This window comes from Carcharodon carcharias, chromosome 8, assembly GCF_017639515.1.
Source record: "Carcharodon carcharias isolate sCarCar2 chromosome 8, sCarCar2.pri, whole genome shotgun sequence".
In the NCBI taxonomy this organism is placed as follows: Eukaryota; Metazoa; Chordata; class Chondrichthyes; order Lamniformes; family Lamnidae; genus Carcharodon; species Carcharodon carcharias.
The window spans coordinates 57,447,377-57,467,459 of record NC_054474.1 but is presented as its reverse complement, the minus strand read 5'-3'; the positions used below and the strand labels follow the sequence as shown (position 1 = coordinate 57,467,459).

The window sequence follows — 20,083 nt, the reverse complement described above, 5'->3', positions numbered from 1 at the left end:
AGCCATGTAGTTATAGATTGTGTTCAAGTACAATTCTGCCGCTGATGGCCCACAGTGCCTCATGGATGCCCAGTCTTGAGTTGCTAGATTTTGAAATCTATCCCATTTAGCTTGGTGGTAGTGCCAACAACACAATGGAGGGTATCCTTACTGTGAATGTGGGACTTCGTCCACAACGACTGTGTGGAGGTCACTCCTACCGATACTGTCACGGACAGATGCATCTGCGACAGGCAGGTTGGTGAGGATGAGATCAAGAATGCTTTTTCCTCTTGTTGGTTCCCTCATCACTTGCCACAGACCCAGTCTAGCAGCTATGTCACTTAGGACTCGGCCAGCTCGGTCAGTACCGGTGCTACTGAGCCACTCTTGGTGATGGACATTGAAGTCCCCCACCCAGAGTACATTCTGTTCCCTTGCCACCCTTGGTGCTTCCTCCAAGTGGTGTTCAACATGGAGGAGCACTGATTCATCACCTGAGGGAGGACAATACATGGTAATCAGCAGGAGGTTTCCTTATCGTTGTTTGTCATGACGCCAGGAGAATTTATGGGGTCTGGAGACAATGTTGAGGACTCTCAGGTCCACTCCCTCCCAACTGTATACCACTCTGCCGCCACCTCTGCTGGATCTGCCCTGCTGGTATGATTCGATCCCAGGTCTCCAGAGCAATACCCCGCTCTCTGGATTACTAGTTCAATGACAATACCACTACGCCATCGCCTCCCCATTGAACTGCCCATAGAGACTTAAACAAAAAATGTTGGAAAAATGCAACAGGTCTGACAGCATCTGTGGAGAGAAAGACAGAGTTAATGTTTCGAGTCTATATGACTCTTCTTCATAGCTAAAGAGGAGTGCAAAAGTGGCGAAATATATACTGTTTAAGGGAGGGTTGGGGGCAGTGGTGGAACAGGTGAAGCTGGATACAAGGTCAGCAATAGATGGAGGCAAAGGAGAGATTGCAAACGATGTCATAAACAAAAGGTCAAAGAGGTGTTAATGGTGGTGGTGCTGCTAAAGGAGGTGCTAATGGTGACATTAAGTGGAGAAAACAAAATGTGATAATAGTTGGACCGGGGTAAGCACTCCAGAAAGGACAATGTAAGCAAGTGACGGATGGCCCAAGTGGGGGTAGGGTTGGGGTAGGGGACAGTGCTGGGAAAAAAAAGATCGAAAATAGGCTAAAAGATGGAGATAAAACAATGAATAAAAATGGAAATAAATTTGAAATATAATAATAAAGATTAGTGAGAAAAAAAATTTAAAAATAAAAATGAATATTGAATATGGGGGATAAAAAAGGGGTGAGGATGTAAGAGGGAGTTCATGTTCTGAAGTTGTTGAACTCAATGTTAATTCTGGAAGACTGTGAAGTGCCTAATCAGAAGATGAGGTGCTGTTCCTCCAGTTTGCGTTGAGCTTCACTGGAACATTGCAGCAGGCCAAGGACAGACATGTGGGCTTCAGAGCAGGTTGGTATGTTGAAATGGCAAGCGTCAAGAGAGTCTGGGTCACGCTTGCGGACAGACCGAAGGTGTTCTGCAAAGCGGTCACCCAGTCTGTGTTTGATCTCTCCAAAGTAGAGGAGACTGCATTGGGAGCAGCGAATACAAACAACCAAATTGAGGGAAGTGCAAGTGAAATGCTGCTTCACTTGAAAGGAATGTTTGGGCCCTTGGCTGGTGAGGAGGAGGGGAGTAAAGGGGCAGGTATTGCACCTTATGCGATTGCATGGAAAGTGCAGTGGGAGGGGGTTGAGGTGTTAGGGGTGATGGACGAGTGGACCAGGGTGTCCCGGAAGGAATGGTCCCAGCAGAAACCTGACAATTTTGCTTCCAATTTCCACCCCTCCATCACTTTCACATGGTCCATCTCCGACACACCCCTTCCCTTTCTTGAACTTTCTGTCTCAATTTCTGGTGATAGACTGCCCACCAATATTGATTACAAGCCCACCAACTCCCACAACTACCTTGACTACAGCTCACACACCCTGTTTTCTGTAAGGACTCCATCGCATTCTCTCAGTTCCTTCGCCTCCGTCGCATTTGTTCCAATGATGCCACTTTCCAAAATAGTGCTTCTAACATGTCTTCCTTCTTCCTTAACTGAGGTTTCCCAACCACGGTGGTTAATAGGGCCCTCAACTGTGTCCTGCCCATCTCCTGCGCCTCTGCCCTCACACCTTCCTCTCCCTCCCAGAACCATGATAGGGTCACTCTTATCCTCACTTTTCACCTCACCAGCCTCCACATTCAAAGGATCTTCCTCCGCCATTTCCGCCAACTCCAGCATGATGCAACCACCAAACACATCTTCCCTTCATCCCCCCGCCCCCTGTTGTCATTCTGTAGGGACCATACCCTCCGGGACACCCTGGTCCATTCCTCCATCACCCCCAACACCTCAACACCAACCCCCCCACGGCATCTTCCCATGCAACTGCAGAAGGTGCATCACCTACCCCTTTACTTCCCCCCTCCTCAACGTCCAAGGGCCCAAACACTCCTTTCAAGTGAAGCAGCACTTCACTTGCACTTCCCTCGATTTGGCCTCCTGCATTCACTGCTCCCAATGTGGTCTCCTCTACACTGGAGAGACCAAGTGCAGACTGGGTGACCGCTTTGCAGCACACCTTTGGTCTGTTCACAAGCATGACTCAGACTTTCCTGCTGCTTGCCATTTCAACACCCCATCCTTCTCTCATGCACACATGCCCATCCTTGGCCTGCTTAAATGCTTCAGTGAAGCCCAACGCGAACTGAAGGAACAGCACCTCATCTTTCGATTAGGTACTTTACAGCCTTCTGGATTTAGCATTGAGTTCAACAACTTCAAACCGTGAACTCTCTCCTCTATCCCCACTGCTTTTTGATCCCCCCACCATTTTTCTATATTCATTTTTATTCTTTTATTTTTATTTATTTCTCCCCACTTATTTTCATTATTATTATTTTTAAAATTTATTTCCATTTTTATTCATTGCTTTATCCCCAGCTTTTAACCATTTCAACCATTTTTCCCACTACCGTCCCCTCCTCCCACCCCACCCCCATTAGGGCCATCTGTCATTTTCCAGAGTGCTTACCTTGGTCCGGCCATTATCACATTCTGCTTTCTACCTTTAATGTCACCATTAGTGCCTCTTTTAGAGTACCACCACCATTAGCATGCCTTTGATCTTTTGTTTATGACTTCTTTTGCAATTTCTCCTTTGCCTCCACCTATCACTGGCCTTCTATCCAGCTTCACCTGTTCCACCCCTCCTTAAACAGTATATATTTCACCACTTTTGTACTTCTCTTTAGCTCAGAAGAAGAGTCATACAGAATCAAAACGTTAACTCTGTCTTTCTCTCCGCAGATGATGTCAGAGCTGCTGAGCCTTTCCAGCATTTTTTGTTTTTGTTTCAGATTTCTAGCATCTGCAGCATTTTGCCCATGCCCATTGAGACTGCCTGGGTTCATTTCCACACATCAGTATTACAGTTCCCAGCAGCTTGTGGGAGGTCAGGTGGCATACCTCCCATTTTTTCTCCTGGATTTTGGACAAAGGATGTATTTTCCCAGGTCTGAAATCTTGAGGTGTTCAATAGAGGAGGCAGTGTCCCTTTCGTTCTTTGCAGACATACCATCTCCGCTGGCTGGAGTTCTGCCTTAGGAATGTAAAGGGAGTTGATTCATTTCTTTGGAATTTGACTGTCGGCAGTCACAGAGGCCGTTAACACCTCTTTAAAGATAACAAGGCCCCTGCTGGTTTCTGAAGGTTAGAAATTCCTCTGTTATGAGTCATGGCTAGTTAGGGTTAAGCCTTGTCCGTTTTAAAAATAAATAAAATAATTATTTTATAGAGTAGCCAGGTTGATGTAGATATATATTTTCCTTCCTGCCTTCTGGCCAGGACGCAGCCTTTAAATTTTCCTTGTAAGTCATGAACATCAGAATCATTAAAAATGGTCAACAACAGAAAAAAATCATATTTATATTGCAGTGATTTTACTAAATGCAAAAATGACAAATTAAAGTTTAAAATAGTTAATTTCATAGCACACCAATTACAAATTAATATATTATTTTCAACGCTCAAATGCTATAAAACTGTGCTCCCAAATTAGTTTAATAAATACCAATTACTGCTTCCATCATCAGCTGCCACGGTTCACACAGAGTACTCCAACATCAGCATAATAGGAATAAACCTTTATGGTTGATTATCAGCTTTACCCTGTAGTTTTATCTGATCTTAACCATAAAAAAAATTCAAGCAGTAGAGTGTTAATTTAGAGAAAACTTCTTGAAGTTGCTGATTCCCAGGCTTGCTGCTGTTTAAACTACTTTATTGAAACTACAGAATGTTGTGCTACAGCTAAATCAATTTTAAGTCAGCTGTGAGAGTGCAAGACTGCAGATGTCCAGCTTTGAGATGAATATCACTGTTTTTAGTCTTAATATCTTCCCCAGTTTCTGTGGAAAGTCTGCACAGGCAGCTTGCACTGAGGCAACTTAATCTGCTGGCATTTTATCATTTAGATTAAAGACTGAAGCAACACTGGCATGATGGTAGATACACCAGAGAGGCATTTCTGAAGGCCAGCACTTTTGGTGAAGTGGACTAGCTCTGACAGGTGCAATACCGCTGCATTTATAGGGTAGTTGCTAACAACAACATTGTTATTGAAAATGTGCTCTTAGTGTAAAATTGAGTGTTAGGCAACCTGCTGATGTCAATATTCTGCAGAATGTTGTTTCAAATCACATCTTCCACAATTGGAAATGAGACAGTGCAATGCAAATGAAAATGACTTAGGAGGCCAGAATGTCTATCCAGCAAGAGGGCAAGCAGGGATGAGAGAAGCATTAATTCCAAACTCTTTCCACTGTCAGTTGATTTTATGCATAATGTTAAAGCTCTAAGAAGGTTTGCCATGGCAATCAGGTGGCAGACACACCATTGTGCTAGCAACTGGACATGCATACTCATGTACAATTCCTGGAACTGATCCAGAATCACATTATTAGGCCCAGGTTCAGCTCTGGCATCTGGTGCATTGAGACTTGCGGCCAAGGTATTCATGACTCCTGACTTTTATGCCTCCAGCTCCTTCCAGACTATCAGAGGGGAATTCTGCCATATCAATTATTTTGCCGCCCAGTGATAAATCAGGTACTGATACGTCGTACAATATCTTAGAGCCAACATTGTCATCACCGTTCCACTGTGTAGCAACAATAGCATGATAGGTCTGCCTAATTATACTGCATAACTGGATTTCCCAAAGCACAGAAACCTATTGATGGCAACCCATGGCCAACTGTGCTCTATATACAAGTCCAATGTTCATATAAACAGGAAGAGTTTTAACTTAAAATACAACTGATTAATTCCAGCAAAACCATATCAGGTAAGAGAATACCTGCTTCTGACAGACAGCTGTTATTTTATGACAATCATCTGCTTCTAGCTTATATAAAGTTGAAGGCTGACTGCAATGATTGCCCCTTGGTGACCAAGTATATTGACCTTAGCTCTAGCTATTCACATTTTTTTGTGGCAGTGATAGATAAAATTTGGGTGCAGATACAAAACTTTTGCTGATGCCAGGATCAGTAAGGACCATTGGTATAAGCATCTTGAATCATTACTTCACATTCTTCAACATATTGAGGCTCATTTCAATATAACCTTCCCCAAGTCACAGAGCCATATGCTGGAATACAAAGCTCGTCAGGTGGGCGCACGCCCGACCTGACCAAGCACAAAATGATGTGTGATGACTTTGGGTGAGCGCCCTGATGTTGCTGCGCACTCGCGTGACATTTTGGTCAGCGGGAGCGTGCAGGAGTTGGCAACGCGTTGACCGAAAAGTAAGAGGCCTATTAAGGACATTACAAAGGTAATTGAATGAAATTTTTTGCTGCCCATCTAATCTTATGGTTGGCAGGCAGGCAAAAAAGCCAAGCAGCCTTTGTACTGTTTAGGAAACCTCAACCACAAGCGGGATTGATTTCAGTAATAACATGTCCCTGCTCATGTGACAAAGTTACATGAGGGGGCATGTTTTACAACATTTTAAAAATCTTTATTTTTAATGTTTTAAACTCTTCATCTCCCTAAGGTAGCTCTGTGCATCAGGGAGATTTTCCAGCACACACACGCATGCATGCGCAAACTTGCGCTCTCACCCTCCTCCACCCCAACACAGGCAGTGCTGAGCGCAGGCAGGCGTGTTTCACACTGGGTGGGTCTTAACTGGCCCCCTGGTTATTGACCCCTCCACGAAGGGGAAATGTTTCTTCCTATCCACCCTATCTATGCCCATCATAATTTTTTTCACCTCAATTAGGCTCCACCCCCCCCTCAGCCTTCTCTGCTCTAAGGAAAACAACCTCAGCCTATCCAGTCTGTTAAAGTTTGTTCAAGTTAATATTGTCTGTTGCATGCTCTAGAACTTTGTAATGCAAAGATACCTAATCACAACAGGAAAAAGATCAACTTGCAATCAAGTCTGGAGTAGGACTTGGGCTTGAATTTCACCGAGTGGCAGGAATGGAGGGGGAGGGGGGAGGAAGAATGGTAAAATAGTGAACACTTGTATTGGGACGGCTTCCTGATGCGATCCCACCAGAGGAGAATTTTCCAGCAACGGGACTGGGTGTGAATTGGCTGCCCACTTGCATAATTAAAGTTCCAATTGAGGGCCATTTTAAGGGGCTGTTGGCATTTTGCCAAAGGCGGGATTATCACCAAGCACTTGGAGTGGCCACCAGCATAACAGAGGCAGCCTCCCTGTGGTAGCCAAGGTGGCCATTGGAGTCAGAGCTGGGTTTCCCCTCCAACCCCTGAATATATATATATATTTTTAACTTACTTGGCCAACCTCCTGAGATCTGACACCTACCTCAGCGGTGACCACCTTTCCCAATAGTGCTTCTAATGCTACAGATCTGGCTCACTTTCTGATTGGGCCAGCAGCATCAGGAGCTTGCCCGCTTTCTTTAATTGGCCAGACAACAGTTTCCTCTACCAAATATCCCATTAAATAAGCTTCAGTGAGCTTACTCATAACCCTGTTACTTTATTTAATTGCTAATTCAACCTTCACAGCTCTTTGAACAGATCGCAATACTGCTGCAGGTCATAAATATATGGGGCAGAATTTTTAGGTTGGCGTGTGGGTGTGCGCCGAACCCGATCAAATGCAAAATCGTGCGAGATGACATCAGGCAAGCAACCCGACGTCACCTCGCGCTCGCGCGATATTTTGGTCGGCGTGCACGCATGAGTGTTGGAAGTGCACCCGCCAACAATTAAGAAGACAACTAAAGTTTCAATTGTCCCCAATTTTTCGTGGCCAGTCCAACAGGCGGACGGCTTTTTTGATTAAACCTTATCCAAGGGTGGGAAGAGGTTTCCGTTATTAAAATAAAGAAAAAGGAAAATCTATGGACAGAATTTTTAACATGTACATATTTAGGTAGCTGATTGTGATGCTTGGGCTTTTTTTTGTGATTTTAAAATCTTTATTTAATTGTTTTGAAGTCTTTAGCTTCCTGAGGCTCGCTGCCTTCATGGACCTGTCATTCAGGGCTCACCCACGCCCGCTCTCCTCCCACCCCCAGCCCGGCATTGCTTCACACTGGCTGGCTGTTAATTGGCCAGCCAGTGTGAAATCATGGTTGGGGGCTAATCTTGGACGGCAGTCCGTTCCCCAGCCACTCCCGGGCCCGCCGATTGCGTCCGCACGCCGACCTAAAAATTCTGCCCTTGATGTGTGTCACAATCTAAGGGGCATCAATAGCAGAGTACTAATAGCAGTGAATGTTCACACTACCATCCCAACCCACAACAGGATATCCATAGAACTATAGAAGGCTATTGCAAAGAAGGATACCATTTGGCTTATTGTAAAAGAAGCAAATCAGATGTTAACTGTATGCTCCAGCAGATTATTTAGTGTGTTTTTTCTGGAGCAATGTAACCTTATTGCAGTAACTTTCCTTTTGTCAATCAACCTTTCTCTCATTTGTAACAAGGTCCCCTCAGTATTCTAGACAAAAACTCATCCTGTCCGCTTGAGTGCCTGTGAGTTTCAAACAAACAGTATGGCCCTCCTTTGCTTTACTTCATGCAGCATCACTTCAGGAGCATCTTGTTGATTAGTGTCTGAATGACTCATTTTAAGGCACTTATTCATTATCAGACACAAGTCTCATGGTCAACAGAGTTGCAGCCCATTAAATAACTGAAGTGGGATTGGAAACTTCTAGCTGATAGCTGTGCAAGCATTATCACAGGCAGGCGACTGTGGATACATGGGAATTTGCCACAAAGAGAAACATGATGTAAATGTCAAATGGATTGACTTTGAGAATAATTTTGCTGGAGCCTCCTGCATCATACAGTTCCCACCTGAATTGTACTCCCAACAGGAGGCAAGGGAAGAAAAATTGCTGAAAGAAATATTGATTTAATGAAGCAGTACATCAAACTCAATTCTGTTTATTTGATCAAATCAAACTCTGTGAGATAATAAATGACTTTGAAATAGTTCTGATCAATTCAAAATGATGGGTATCAGATGCATATGTATAAAGAAAATCACACAGCACACTTGCATTTGGATTAGAATTGAATAGCTTGGATCTTCCTTCAAATTCATATCTTCTATCTCTCCTATGTTCAAGTAAGTTGTGCTCAACCAACTGAACAACCCTTGTAATATAGGCATTGAACAAACAGCATTCATCATTTATTACACCTGCAACTGCCCACAGACGTTTAGGGAGCTTCTGCATGGCAACTTAATTGGAGATTTTTTTCAGCACAATACCCACTTAAGGAAACCTGGGAATTGTGTAAACAGACAAAGCAACAAATCACCCACTGATTACCACCTACAACCCCCCACACCATCCCTTGGCTGATGAATCAATACTCTTTCGTGTTGAACACCACTTGGCAGAAGCACTGAGGGTGGCAAGGGCACAGAATGTACTCTGGGTGGGGGACTTCAATGTCCATCACCAAGAGTGGCTCCGTAGCACCACTGCTGACTGAGCTGGCCCAGTCCTAAAGGAAAAAGGTGATAGACTAGGTCTGCAGCAGGTGTGAGGGAACCAACAAGAGGGAAAAACTTACTTGACCTCATGGTCCATGACAGTATTGGTAGGAGTGACAACCGCACAATTCTTGGGGGCACAAAGTCCTGTCCTCATATTAAGGATACCCTACACTGTGTTGTGTGGCACTACCACTGTGCTAAATGGGATAGATTTCGAACAGATCTAGCAGCTTAGGATTGGGCACCCATGAGGCGCTGTGGCCCACCAGCAGGAACAGAATTGTATTCAACCACAAAATGTAAACTTGTGACCCGGCACATCCCCCACTCTACCATTATCATCAAGCTGGGGGATCAACCTTGGTTCAATGAAAAGTGTAGAAGGGCATGCCAGCGGCAGCACCAGACATACCTAAAAAGTATCAACCTGTTGAAGCTACAACACAGGACCACAACAACAGAAGCATCAAGCGATGGATCTAAGCAATCCTACAACTAACAGGTCAGATCTAAGCTCTGCAGTCCAGCCACATCCAGTCATGAATGGTGGTGGACAATTGAACAACTTATAGGAGAAGGAGGAGGCCCCACAAATAACCCCATCCTCAATGATGGGGGAGCCCAGCACATCAGTGCAAAAGATAAGGCTGAAGCATTTGCAAGGACATTCAGCCTGAAGTGCCGAGTGGATAATCACCCTCAGCCTCCTCCAGAGGTCTCCAGAATCACACGTACCAATCTTCGGCCAATTCAATTCACTCCATGTGATATCAAGAAAAAGTTGAAGGCACTATGGGCCCTGACAACATTCCGCAATAATACTGAAGACTTGTGCTCCAGAACTTGCCACATCCCTAGCCAAGCTGTACAACTACGACACTGGCATCTATCCGGCAATGTGGAAAATTGCCCCGGTATGTCCTGTACACAAAAAGCAGGACAAATCCAATCCAGCCAATTACCGCCCCATCAGGCTATTCTCCATCATCAGCAAAGTGGAAGGGATCACTGACACTTGATATCAAGCGCACTTACTCAGCTAAAAAACCTGCTCATTGACACTCAGTTTTGGTTCTGCCAGGGCCACTCTGCTTTTGACCTCATTACAACTTTAATCCAAACATGAACAAAAGAGCTGAACTCAAGGACTGGCATTTTACAGCCCCGTCACAACAGGGTTGGGACCGTAAAATGAGGCGAGCCATTCCAAACTCTGTTAACTTTGCTGGGACCATAAAATCCTGCTATCTTTAAATTCCACCCAAGAAGTGAGGTGAAGGGGACTGCACTTGACAGAAGGCAGCATATGACTGAGCGCGGCATCAAGGAGCCCTAGCAAAACTGAAGTCTATGGGAATCGGGGGAAAACTCTCCACTGGTTGGAGACATAACTAGCACTAAGGAAGACGGTTGTGGTTGTTCGAAGTCAAACATCTCAGTCGCAGGTGTAGGAGTTCCTCAGGGCAGTGTCCTAGGCCCAGACATCTTCAACTGCTTCATCAATAGCCTTCCTTCCATCATAAGGTCAGAAATGGGGATATTCACTGATGATTGCACAATGTTCAGCACCATTCGCGACTCCTCATATACTGAAGCAGTCCATGTCCATATGAAGCAAGACCTGGACAACATCCAGGCTTGGGCTGATTCCCCAAAGCCTGCCCATCATCTACAAGGCACAAGTCAGGAGAGTATTGGAATACTCACCACTTGCCAGGATAAGTGCAACTCCAACATTCAAGAAGCCCGACACCATCCAGGACAAAGCAGTCCTCTTGACTGGTACCCAACCCTCCTTAAACATTCATTCCCTCCATCACTGACGCACAATGGCAACAGTGTGTACTGTGTACAAGATGCACTGCAACAACTCACCAAGGTTCCCTCAACAGCACCTTCCAAATCCACGACCTCTACCATCTAGAAGGACAAGGGCAGCAGACACACGGGAACACCACCACCTGGAATTTCCCTTCCAAGTCACTCACCATCCTGACTTGGAAATCTATCGCCATTCCTTCACTGTCGCTAGGTCAAAATCCTGGAACACCTTCCCTAATAGCACTGTGGGTGTACCTACGCCACATGGACAGTAGCAGTTCAAGATGATAGATCACCACCACATTCTCAAGGGCAATTAGGGAAGGGCAATAAATGATGGCCTAGCCAGTGACACCCACATCCAGTGAACAAATAAATTTTTAAAAATTATCTTCAATCAATAGTTTGGTGAATCCTGATGAAAACTCACAGGCCCTGATATTGTTGGGTGAGTTTTCCCTTCAGTGAAATGGAATTTCAGTTGAGAAACTTAAAGGTCCAGGTATTCCTGCATGCTGTCGAGTTTTAACCCTGAATAATTTTTTTGACAGGATGCCCACCTAGAAATCAGTCTGATTGATAAGCTAGCTTCCAGATGTGTAAGTAGCTTTCTGGAGCAGCCGCCCACAGCTGTAAGTGAGAAATCTGCGACTGCTAGTGGCAGGGTGATCTGTCTGATTCCCAACCCCTGGGAGTGGGCGGGGGATCCAATTCGAGTGAGACATTATCTGAACCCAGGGAGTCAAGATGCAGTTCTTTACATGGGTGTATGTGCATCTGAAGGGAGGAGGCCTTCCACAAGGAAGCAGGTATGTTTGGTGGGTCTGACCTGCATGACCCACAAGCAGTGATGCAAAGGATTTCCTGAGACCTGGGAAATTGGCTGTCCAAAGCTAAATGTGTAAATTAAATGTGAGGATCCCAGTCTCACCATAATAGTGTCTCCTGTGAGCTGGCTGACTGCCTGTCCTTGTCACTCCACCATTAAATCTGGAGGTTTGTGGGTTGGAGATTGTTGGGGTCGGTTTTGAGATCTTAGATCTTTTAGATCTCACCCAGTTCCAACTCGCAAGTTTTTAGCAGATGGAAATTCATCGGAAGTTTAAGTTTGAATATGTGAATCAATATAAAATCATTTACAGAAAGCAAAATAAAGAGAGGATAGGATTAAGAGAAAGAGAGATAAAAGAGAGAGGAAGAAAAAGTACTATTTTAATATCCAAAAATAGTTAAAATCTGAAGAAAGGAGACTCCAAAGTTATAGAAATTAATTTTCAGTGCTACAGAGCTTGCTTGGCAGTAATTAAGACTTATCGCACCCTTAAAAAAATCACATACACTTGAATGGATGAGTCCTAACTTTTTCTGGCACATTTTGTGGGTAAGTACAACTTTGTGCTCTTCAAGCATTTGGACACCAAGCTTTTTGGCAAGATACTGGTATAGCGCAGCTTCTAGAGGACTTGGCGGACAGCCACTTCCTGATTTCCACATTTAACTGCGCATGTGCCAGCCCTTGGAGTTAATAATCTGACTTATTCCATAATAATGGTGAACACTGACAGCCTTACTCTTTCTCTTACTGCAAAATCCAGGCAATTGTATTGACTTGAACTGGGACATGACATCTTGAGTGAAGTTAGATTTTAACCCCTCATATAATGTGACAAAATTAAAGAAACAAATACTAAGGTAAAATTGAGACAAAAATCTGATTTTTTTTTGTTGTAGGACCACCAAAACTCAGAAGTAAATCCATGTGAATTCTGTAATTAGAAATAAATGTACCTAACTTTAAAAGTACATAATGCTAATTTTCATGAAGGTTCCTGTCATTCTTTAATTTTGTGCATTTCTCCAGCTGTCCATCTTTAACCTGAAGGTAATGGTTAAATTTCTGCTTTGGTTGCAATTTACAATTCAGGTGCAAATTCCATGTGAAATTGTGCTGGTTTTACAAAGTGAAGTTAAGGTTCAAGTTTCTGCTCAAATTCATCTGCATAATCACAAACATAAAATTTTCCATGAATGTGGGCAATTAGCAGCATAATAGAACATAATTTTATTTTTCATTCCTACAATAGAAAATGTTCTTTGATGTGTTTAAGTGTGGCAACTTGGTCCAGTCCGATTTATACTGCTGAAAATGGATTTATCACAAAAGAATAAGCATTTTTAATAACTGTCTAGCCCACCCCCACCCCCGCGAGTAAGCTGATTTTAACTCACTGACAATAACTTTATAAATTGTACAGAACAATTTATTAGTTTCATTAGTGCACAGTAGTCAGGTTCTTAGATTTTTTTAAATATGTAAAACTTTTAAAACATGCCCACTAGTGTCTTCTGGGCCAGAAAACAAATAATTTGAAGGGCTGCAAATGGATGCCCTCATTGAGAACTTGGCAGGCTTATTAATTTAGTTAGGGACATGACCATTTTAGTGGGCAGGGCCAGCTGCCAGCTCAATATTTCTAAACTGGTGCAAAAGATTTAAGAAACTAATTTCCTGATTTGAAAAGGCAACTATGCACAGAACTTGCTCTGTAACACACTTGATTGGGGAACATAAAATATGGTAAGGAACCAGAACTCAGAAAGCTGCAGCTCAGCATTAAAGATTATAATGGAGAGAGAAAAGTGGACTAATTATGGGCACCACTGCCCCCACTGACATTGACAGGATCCAGGTCCTAATGCAGGAGGTGCACAAAAGAGGCATGAAGTTAGAGGCTGATGGCTCTCCATGCTGTAAAAGTACTTGCAAGGTGCATGCAGGGAAGTCACAAACTGAGTGAATGGAATCATCCAGACCCCTTGTATCTGGCTGCAAAAGAAAATGAGGTTTGTTAGCATCAAAAGGAAGTAAAGCAGCTCAGATAGAGTTAAATAATGAGAAATTAGCATTGAACTTCTGGGAAATCAAAGCCAGTATTGTGTGATATTGGAATGATCGTTTAGCGGGACCATAAATTTTATTGAACCGTCTTGCCAGAATGTAAAATCTGATGCAGCCTCAGTGAATGCAAGACATATGGTCATTTATCTTCCTCTCCTTGTCTGTAATCTACATTATCAATAACTCCAGTGACACTACTGTCCTTGTTTACTTTGGCCATGATGAGACTACTGTAGTTTTTAAGTTGACAGCTGATCTTTCATCTTTTCAGGCCTTGTCTGAAAGTCTTGGTGATAGGAGATTACATAATTTCTAGCCTGACAAGTTTATCTTTTGGACAAGTTAGTTTGTCCAATGCAGCTTTGAGAGTGGACATATCATACTCACAACAAACTAATTTTGGCATATAAGAAAATTAAATCCCTTGTTGTGGAAGTATTTTCACTTATTGGCTTTTCAAAAGTGCTGTGGGGCAACACAGTTAACCCATTCATCATAGCACTGGAATAGAGCTTCAAAATATCAATAAGGAGGAATAAAGCAAATGTTTTCATGTTACACTTGAGCAGAAAGGCAGAGCTACCTAGTTACAGATTATAGTTTCCTTTATAATGAAGATTTGCCTGCAAATTTATTGGTAATTATCTTTCTACTAATATCCCAACTTAATGTCTGATGTATACCATCATCTTCTTCTTACAATCAAATTAGTACTGCTTTTATAATTATGTACCATAGAAATATAACCTGCAGAATTTTCTTTTAATTTCTTCCAAGACAATCCAGTAACATGTCCAGTATGATCTTTCACTGTCCAATTCTCCTCTTATATATCCTTCTAAACTATTCAAGTCCATCCATTTTCATCAAGGCTCCCAATTCTGCAAATCCCCTATTGGAGTCTGTGGGAAGTAGCTATTTGATGATAAGGTGCAAAAGGGATATTAATCAGAAATAAAGCCTGTGGCTTTCGAGATTGTGGGCATGTTGTTCAAGTAATTGAATTTGTGGGTAGAACTTTCCACTTCAGCCAGGGTGTGAAACTGGTAGTAGCAGATAGCCACCTGTAATACTCCTTGTCCTTATCACTGGAGTCAATGGAAGGAATATTTGGTGGGGTGTATGACAGGCTGCCAATCACTACACGCCAGCTTTCATTCTGACCTATGATTTTCCTATTCATAGTTGTGTATTTGAGTTTTTATAATTAGTTCTTGGGGACCAGGCAACTCTGATAAAACTGCATTTATTGCCCATCCTGGGTAAGTAAAGAATTCCAGGATTTTGACCCAGTGACTGTGAAGGAGGAGTGACATATGCTGGCATGTGACATGAAGGCGAACTTGGCGGTGATGGTACTCTCATAACATTGCTGCATTTGTCATACTTGCTGATAGATGCTTTGGGGCTCGGGAGCGCTGTCAAAATAAGCTTAGTAAGTTGCTGCACTGCATCCTGTTGATAGTCCAGTTTTGACAGGGCAGATAATAAGGGAGTGCTGATCAAGCAGACTGTTCTATTCTGGATGGTGACAAGCTTCTTCAGTGGTAATCACTTTCCTGACTTGTGCCTTTTGGGTAGTTGAGAGATTTTTATTGGTGGGAGGATAAGCCATTCATTGCAGAGTACAGAGCCTCTGCTCTGCACTCCTAGTCATGTTGTTGATACATCTGATTCAGTTAAACTTCTGGGCATTGGTGACCACCAAGTTCTTAATGGTGAGGGGCTCAATGATGATGAAGATTGAAGGTTAGGAGGATATGCTTGGATAGTTTCTATTTTTAAGTTGGAAACAACCACATCAGGAATGCACATAAAACATATCATTACAATGTTGGTAAATTATTACTGAGATGGCATGAGCTTAATAAATCAGCAATTTCATTGATTAAATGTAAATTTTTTTGTAAGAGATACGTCTGCCTGCTTTTGTTAATGTTGTTTTTTATGTATAGTGTTTCAACTTATGTTTGACGGTAATTATGTTTCTCAGTCTTGTCTAAGGCCCTCAATATAACATTTGATTTAATTTCTCTCCTCAGAATGGCTCCCTATTGATGTTGGGGGTTGAGCGGGGATGGGGTTGGGTGGTGGTGGGGAGGCTGAGTGGAAGGTGATTCCTGCCAGGAACTTGCTTTGCATAAATAATCAGTCCAATGGGTCAGGATCAGTGCTGAGTTTAAACATTGAGCATATGTCCTGCCCCATACCAATTTTGCAACCGTACATAAATCCACGTCAAATTCTTATTAGAGCAACTTTGTAATTGAGATTGAAGAATGAATATCGGTTTCATCAGTTACAAAGATTATATGGACCTCTCTGAGATTTGACTGGAGACTCCTGGTTATTACCCTAATTTTATCTAGATAATGGACATGAGCAGGTATTTAAATCTCGGTTTGTAAGAATGTTCAAATTTTCCCCGTTGCCAGACTGAATACTTCAATTAAAGTGATTTTTATAGAAGACAGAATCCATGTGTTAGTGCTTTTTTTTAACAGAGCAAGTTTCATAACAGTGCAGATTTACTTAATTATAGTTCTTGTTTCTGATTTGGAGATCTGCGGAAGAATTTTGAACAAGAGCCATTAGGGAAAGAGGTTCCATTGGACCAAGAGGTTTTACTCCATTGTCGACCTCCGGAGGGTATTCCATCAGCAAAAGTAAGTAATCGCATTGTTCTATGATTCTGCCAGAAGCCACAATATAAGTCAATGGAAACAAACTCAGGCTTTACAACAAGTATTTTATTATTTGTCTTAAATTATAATTTTAAAAATGGGTTCTTGAGACCAACTTCAACGTGGCTAGTTCATATAATAGCAATCGTCAGAAATAGTAGTAAGTTTGAAACCATCTAACGCAAGGAAGAGAATTTTCTCCCCATCGTGGGGGAGGGGGGGTTGGGCAGGAGCAGGCGTGGGTGGGCACACAGCCGATCACCACCCGTGAGTGGCAGGGTGCTGCCATTTTGCATGAGCGGGCCAATTAGGCCTGCCCAGCGTGACATGCACCCAGAAGCACTGGGCGCTCCCTGTGCGGGCGGTGGGGGGGAGGGGGGGGAGTTGGTTGATTTGAGGCCTGCGCTTTTCGCGCACACATGCGAAAGAGAGCAGAGATCTCCCTGAGACACAGAGCTGCCTCAGGCAGACTAGTTTGATTTTTAAAAATTTTAAAAAAGAAAAAAAAAATTTTTTAGGACATGTCCCCTCATGTGACAGTGTCACATGAGCTAGGACATACCAATGAATTTTAATTTAAAAATTTACTTAATTTATAAACCCTTCATGAAACCTCATCCCGACCGTGGATGAGGTTTCATGATAAATGCGAAGGCCGCTAGGGCTCTTCACCTGTCCGGCAACCTTAAGGTTGGATGGGCAGCTCAGTTAATTATCTTTACTGGAATTTAAATGGCCTTGACAGGCCTTTGATAGTTTGATGGGCGCGCAGCTGACTTCCATGCACGCCCGCCGAACTGAGGGTCTGAATGACGCGCGGTGATTCCGGGACGCATTTTATGTGTCGGCAAGTGGGGGCCACCTCCACTCGCCAATGAGAAGATTCTGGCCAAGAAATGATGTGTGCCATTCATGTTTATGCAGTTATCCACTTCCATGATTTGTATTCACAGCAGAAATTCACTGAATGCAGATTTGCATGGGTATGCTGAGGAAAATGGTTTTGTAACATCAACACAAATACACAGGCATCATATTAAAAAATTAACTTTTTGCATTAACAAACTTATTCAAAGATAGCTGGTCTTTATGCTTTATTTCAAATTTCAATGTCTATGAGATGGAATTTTCATGGAGTTTCCCTGATCTACTACCATAGCTTTGGCAGAAATTCTGCAGAAACAGCAGCAAGTCCATTGACACCATTTCTCCTGGGTTTCTGTTGCTTCCGGGCTTATGGCAACAGATCAGGAAGTCCCAGGCGGTAATTCTGGGTGTATGATTTCAATCACTTTCAAGCCAAGTACTCGGGCCCTTTTAGTATGAGCCTATCTGTTTCTCCTTTACACATGCTTTGCACCGACAACGTCACAGTGTATAATCTGTGTTATTTCCACATTCCCATATAAATTGTTCTCCTCTACCTCATGTGTAAACTATATTCAAAAAAATGAGCTGTTTAAAGTTATTTCTCCATTATCCTCAAGTTAATCATAATGCTGTTAATTACTATGGAGTACATTTCCTCTTCTGCCATTTTTACCCCACAAATTAAAGCAAACATCCTACCACTTTATCCCTGATCAGCCACATTAACACCCAGATGGTTAAAACAAAAATGTATCTAATTTTCTATAATAATGAGTTATGACATCTAGAATCACCTATCAATGCAGCGATTCTTACTTAAGCCCTAATTTTACACCTGCCTACCAGCGTGTGGGGTGGTTCGAAGGAATCTGTTGTGTTCCCACAATATTCCCACCCACCACAATTTCATCTCCCGGGTTTTTGGGACCGTGGAAGGCCGTCACATAAATAATGGCATGTCGGGATAAAATGATGTAATTTGGACACCTGTTAAGCCTGAAATATGGAATCTGCTCACAGTCTCTGAGCAACTTGATATCCTTTATTAGCTCTTTTCTGTTGAAAATCCATTTTTGCACATCCTGTTGGTTTCTTTGTATGACTGTTTTTTTCTTTTTATAACTCTCTAAATCCACTGGATTTACATTTTCCTTTGTGTTTGAGCGTTTTTTTTAGCTTGACACTGCCTCTTACCTCTGAAGAAGAGTCATATAGACTTGAAACGTTAACTCTGTTTCTCTCTCCACAGATGCTACCAGACCTGCTGAGTCTTTTCAGCATTTTCTGTTTTTATTTCAGATTTCCAGCATATGCGCTATTTTGCTTTCCTCTTACCTCAATTGTTGACCATGGTTGCTTAACTATACAAGTTGATGCTTTGATTTTTGGGATATGTATTGATTTTGTACAACAGCAAGCAATTTTTTGAAGGCATCTCATTGATTATTTTTAGGTTTATTAATGAACAGTTCAGCCCAGTTTGTTGTGGTCAGTTCTTACTCCTCCCTTTGAAATTTGTCTTACTTAAATTTAAATCATGGCTTCTGACTCACCCTTCCCCTCCTCAAACTTGGTACCAAATTCAATCATCTTACAGTAACTACTTGCAATTAATTCTGGTTCATTACCCATCACTATATCTTGAATAACATGTTCTCTTATTGGCTCTAAAACATTGGGTGGTATTTTGTGGACTTAGTCGAGGGGTCAGCAACCTTAATGATGTTTATATTGCCAATTTGTAACGGTGTGGTAACATGCAGTGATCCATGTTTCTATGCTTATCGGGTTATTTTACAACTGCAATTTGAAACAGAAAAATGAGCAACGTTTTGGAGGACTCATTTTACCCACATGTGCAATTCAATCCATGCCATCATCTAAAGGAGGACTTTCTATGGTTCATATTTGCATTCATTAATTAATCCAAGATCTGATTTAACTGTAATCCAGATTGTTGTGATCCTAGGCCAGACACACAAGTTGTTGATAAGGTCCACTTATTGACCAATAATGTTTTATTTGAAGCAAAGTTTGAGGTTCAAGACATTTGCTCAGTACCAAGAAAGCCACAAGAATCCACTGGTTTGGAACAAACAAAAATAAACCTTACTAAAAAAAAATCAGAAAGATAGAACAATTTACAATATTTAGCTTATACTCTAGCATTCAGTGTATGTATGAGGTACATGTGAATCAACAAGCAATCTGTAGTCAAACACATCACACTATATGATGAATGGCAGATGTGACAAATGCAGAGTCCATGGATTTCTCAACAACCCACCCAAATATCAGTAACACTGTGAGTCAACCAATCTCACTGAAACTCTGTCTCTCTCACAAAGCATCCCCATCTTCACCTTCAAAGATCTCACCTTGGAATTCTCCCCACAAACCGTTCCAAATTGGATGGCCGCAGTGTTTCAATTTCATCTCCCAAGATCCTGTTTCCCTGGTGTCCCGAGTATGCACTTAAGCAACAACTCGCAAGCACAACTTCAGCTCTTTGGTCACACCAAGGAGAACACTACTGCTCCAAAGGGGGTACCTTTGCCACAACAGCCCACTGCATGGAATCATGAACCTTCAGCTACCTTCTTCACTTAAAATTTGCTCCCTGCAGCCCTTTCCCTGTTTGGACTCTGTTTCTCTGCTCACCTACTAGGATTCACCTTGCCAGACCTCATTCCGGCACCTGATCCAGTGCCTTGACAACTCACTTCAGCTACTGTCAGCCTCAGT

General features: G+C 42.5%; 1 protein-coding gene across 1 annotated transcript in view; it reads left to right on the top strand.

The window, feature by feature from the left end:
- unc5a (unc-5 netrin receptor A) overlaps positions 1–20,083 on the top strand; it is a 293,027-nt gene that overhangs the window by 61,419 nt on the left and 211,525 nt on the right. Inside the window, exon 3 of the mRNA XM_041194385.1 lies at positions 16,347–16,450. Coding sequence (XP_041050319.1) covers positions 16,347–16,450 — 104 coding nt within the window. The remainder of the gene's footprint in view (positions 1–16,346; positions 16,451–20,083) is intronic.